This window comes from Pseudophryne corroboree, assembly GCF_028390025.1.
Source record: "Pseudophryne corroboree isolate aPseCor3 chromosome 3 unlocalized genomic scaffold, aPseCor3.hap2 SUPER_3_unloc_28, whole genome shotgun sequence".
Taxonomy (NCBI): domain Eukaryota; kingdom Metazoa; phylum Chordata; class Amphibia; order Anura; family Myobatrachidae; genus Pseudophryne; species Pseudophryne corroboree.
This window is the reverse complement of record NW_026967517.1, coordinates 917,080-921,419: the sequence shown is the minus strand read 5'-3', so window position 1 is coordinate 921,419 and position 4,340 is coordinate 917,080. Positions and strand designations below refer to the sequence as shown.

Below are 4,340 nucleotides of genomic sequence, written 5' to 3'. Positions count from 1 at the left end.
ACATGCGCCCAGGGCGCTCCCCCCCAGCGCCCTGCACCCTGTGAGTGCCGTTGGTGTGTGGGAGCATGAAGAGCAGCACTACCACTGTACTTCCATTACTGAAGTCTTCTGCCGTCTGAAGTCTTCTTTTCTTCCAATACTCACCCGACTTCTTTCTTCTGGCTTCTGTGAGGGGATTGACGCCGTGGCTCCGGGAACAAGAAGCTAGGCGCACCAAGTGATCGAACCCTCTGGAGCTAATGGTGTCCAGTAGCCGAGAAGCAGAGCCTTGAAACTCACAGAAGTAGGTCCTGCTTCTCTCCCCTCAGTCCCACGCTGCAGGGAGCCTGTAGCCAGCAGGTCTCCCTGAAAATAAAAAACCTAACATAAAGTCTTTCAGAGAAACTCAGTAGAGCTCCCCTAGTGTGTGACCCATCACGCCTGGGCACAAAGTCTAACTGAGGTCTGGAGGAGGGGCATAGAGGGAGGAGCCAGTTCACACCCAGTTTAAGTTTTTACAGTGTGCCCAAGCTCCTGCGGATGCGTCTATACCCCATGGTCCTTTTGGAATCCCCAGCATCCTCTAGGACGTATGAGAAATAGAGGTACATTAATGAAAAGCGTGAGTAACAGTCATCAGTCTGCTTGTGAAGGTCTCTAGAGTGCAGGCCTCTTGGACTGTGCAAGGCAGTGAGTTCCATGGTCAGGGCTACAAAGCTAAACATTCAACCCATAAATGAATGACAGGAGATTCTTGGTACTGCTGGTAACAGTCCATCTGTAGAAGCAAGCAAGCAGGGCAGTAAGGAGGCAGAAGCTGCTTCTAGTACCGTGGACCATGTAATGTTGAGCTGGGAAAGTCAGTTAGCCAATTATGAAATAGATTTGTCATCTTACAGGCAGCCAGTGAAGGGAGTAGAGAATGGGTGTTATGAGGCAGGAACGGGCTGGTTAGGTAACAGCTTTGCTGCTGCATTCTGTACTAGCTGCAAGCTCTGTAATTCTTTTGCTGGGAGACCCAGGTAGATGGCATTGCAGTAGTCTATGAACTTCTGAGGGAATCAAGTGCTTGATTCTGGCTATGGTCCACAGATGGAAGAATGAGGATTTGTATGTGGCAGATACCTGATGTCTGTGTCAGCCACATACCAGGACAACACAAAGATTCAGCACATGTTCAGTATTTTCAATTCTGTACACCAAAGCATAAATCCAGATGGTTGGTAAAGTCTTGTCCTTTGTTGGTGAGCTTCTATGATGTTTCACAAAGACTGAGTCACAGCCAACTGGCATCATCCACCCCTGGCGCTCAGCTAGACAACCGTTTAGGATTGGTATTAGGTTCTCAGTACATGGAGCAAAAAGCAGGTCATCTGCATAGCAGTGGTAGACCAGGCCAAGACGTCTTATTATATCACCCAGTGGTAGCATTTATATTGAATAAAGCATAGGAGATAAGGTTGACCCTTGAGGAACATTGCATGACAGTGATAATTATACTCCAGAAGATGTAAATGGTTCCGTATTTGGGTAATGTCTAATATGTTCAACAAGAGCGGATTTATTTCTCTCACAGCATGAAAATGGCTTCTCACCTGTGTGACTTCTCTGATGTGTAACAAGATTTGATTTATATGCAAAACATTTCCCACACACAGAACAGGAATATGGCTTCTCACCTGTGTGACTTCTCTGATGTGTAACAAGAGCTGATTTCCGTGCAAAACATTTCCTACACTCAGAACAGGAAAATGGCTTCTCACCTGTGTGACTACTCTGATGTGTAACAAGAGCTGATTTCTGTGTAAAACATTTCCCACACTCAGAACAGGAAAACGGCTTCTCACCTGTGTGACTTCTCTGATGTGTAACAAGAACTGATTTAAATGCAAAATATTTCCCACACTCAGAACAGGAAAACAGCTTCTCACCTGTGTGACTTCTCTGATGTTTAACAAGATCTGATTTCCGTGCAAAACATTTCCCACACTCAGAACATGGAAATGGCTTTTCACCTGTGTGAGTATGCTGATGAATAACAAAATGTGATTTGAATGCAAAACATTTCCCACACTCAGAACAGGAATACGGCTTCTCACCTGTGTGACTTCTCTGATGTCTAACAAGAACTGATTTAAATGCGAAACATTTCCCACACTCAGAACAGGAATACGGCTTCTCACCTGTGTGACTTCTCTGATGTTTAACAAGATCTGATTTCCGTGCAAAACATTTCCCACACTCAGAACATGGAAATGGCTTTTCACCTGTGTGAGTATGCTGATGAATAACAAAATGTGATTTGAATGCAAAACATTTCCCACACTCAGAACAGGAAAACGGCTTCTCACCTGTGTGACTTCTCTGATGTGTAACAAGAGCTGATTTCTGTGTAAAACATTTCCCACACACAGAACAGGAATACGGCTTCTCACCTGTGTGACTTCTCTGATGTGTAACAAGAACTGATTTCTGTGGAAAACATTTCCCACACACAGAACAGGAATACGGCTTCACACCTGTGTGACTTCTCTGATGTAGAACAAGATGTGATTTCCGTGCAAAACATTTCCCACACTCAGAACAGAAGTATGGCTTCTCACCTGTGTGACTTCTCTGATGTCTAACAAGAGCTGATTTATGTGTAAAACATTTCCCACACTCATAACATGGAAATGGCCTCTCACCTGTGTGACTTCTCTGATGTGCAACAAGATCTGATTTCCGTGGAAAACATTTCCTACACTCAGAACAGGAAAATGGCTTCTCACCTGTGTGACTACTCTGATGTGTAACGAGAACTGATTTCTGTATAAAACATTTCCCACACTCAGAACAGGAATACGGCTTCTCACCTGTGTGACTTCTCTGATGTTTAACAAGATCTGATTTCCGTGCAAAACATTTCCCACACTCAGAACATGGAAATGGCTTTTCACCTGTGTGAGTATGCTGATGAATAACAAAATGTGATTTGAATGCAAAACATTTCCCACACTCAGAACAGGAAAACGGCTTCTCACCTGTGTGACTTCTCTGATGTGTAACAAGATCTGATTTCCGTGCAAAACATTTCCTACACTCAGAACAGGAATACGGCTTCTCATCTGTGTGAGTATGCTGATGAATATCAAAATGTGATTTGAATGCAAAACATTTCCCACACTCAGAACAGGAAAACGGCTTCTCACCTGAGTGACTTCTCTGATGTCTAACAAGAACTGATTTAAATGCGAAACATTTCCCACACTCAGAACAGGAAAACAACTTCTCACCTGAGTGACTTCTCTGATGTGCAACAAGAGCTGATTTCCGTGGAAAACATTTCCTACACTCAGAACAGGAACATGGCTTCTCACCTGTGTGACTACTCTGATGTGTAACAAGAGCTGATTTCTGTGTAAAACATTTCCCACACTCAGAACAGGAAAACGGCTTCTCACCTGTGTGACTTCTCTGATGTGTAACAAGAACTGATTTAAGTGCAAAACATTTTCCACACTCAGAACAGGAAAACAGCTTCTCACCTGAGTGACTTCTCTGATGTGTAGCAAGATTTGAGTTGCATGCAAAACATTTCCCACATTCAGAACATATCAGTGGCATCTCACCTGCCTTAGCTGGATGATGGGTAATAAGCTTTGTGTTCTGTGTAAAACATTTGGCATCTACAGAACAGGGAAACTCTGTATCTACTGTCAGAGCTGTAACAGATGCACCAATATCAGAGTGATCAGGAGAACATTTCCCAGAATCAGGGGGATCAGCTGATAGAGCTGGATGTATAATTGGGGTAATGGGATTATCTCCTGGAGAATCCTGTCTACTGTCATTATCTGTTATTTCAGAATCCTGGGATACCATTAGATGTCCTTCTGAGATATTTCTGCTTGTGCGTCCATCTGATGGAAATAAAATACATTATGGAAATATAAAATGAGTAGACAAGACCCAGGGTGTTACAGGATACAATATATAATTCTATAACTGACATGTTTTACCTGTAATCATTGCTTTTATGTGTATAAAAAAAAAAAAAAGATAGGATGCTTAGACTGGAGCTTGATCAACACTGAACGCTCATGTGGGATTACTAGAGGAGACATGGACGCTCATGTGGGATTCCTAGAGGTGACCTGGACGCTCATGTGGGATTACTAGAGGTGACACTGATGCTCATGTGGGATTACTGGAGGAGACATGGACGCTCGTGTGGGATTACTGGAGGAGACATGGCCGCTCATGTGGGATTTCTGGAGGAGACATGGACGCTCGTGTGGGATTACTGGAGGAGACATTGACGCTCGTGTGGGATTACTGGAGGAGACATGGCCGCTCATGTGGGATTACTGGAGGAGACA

The 4,340-nt window shown here is 43.9% G+C and overlaps 1 protein-coding gene across 1 annotated transcript; it reads right to left on the bottom strand.

Annotated features, from left to right (window-relative positions):
* Positions 1-510: 510 nt before the first annotated feature.
* Positions 511-3,878, bottom strand: LOC134983903 (zinc finger protein 260-like). Its single transcript, XM_063949515.1, has one exon. It carries the CDS (start codon positions 3,841-3,843, stop codon positions 1,474-1,476), a length of 2,370 nt encoding a protein of 789 aa, XP_063805585.1. The 5' UTR covers positions 3,844-3,878; the 3' UTR covers positions 511-1,473.
* Positions 3,879-4,340: the final 462 nt, after the last annotated feature.

Bases quoted from the DNA above. Each gene is read 5' to 3' on its own strand.
- LOC134983903 (XM_063949515.1), bottom strand. From the start codon at position 3,843: ATGGTATCCCAGGATTCTGAAATAACAGATAATGACAGTAGACAGGAT.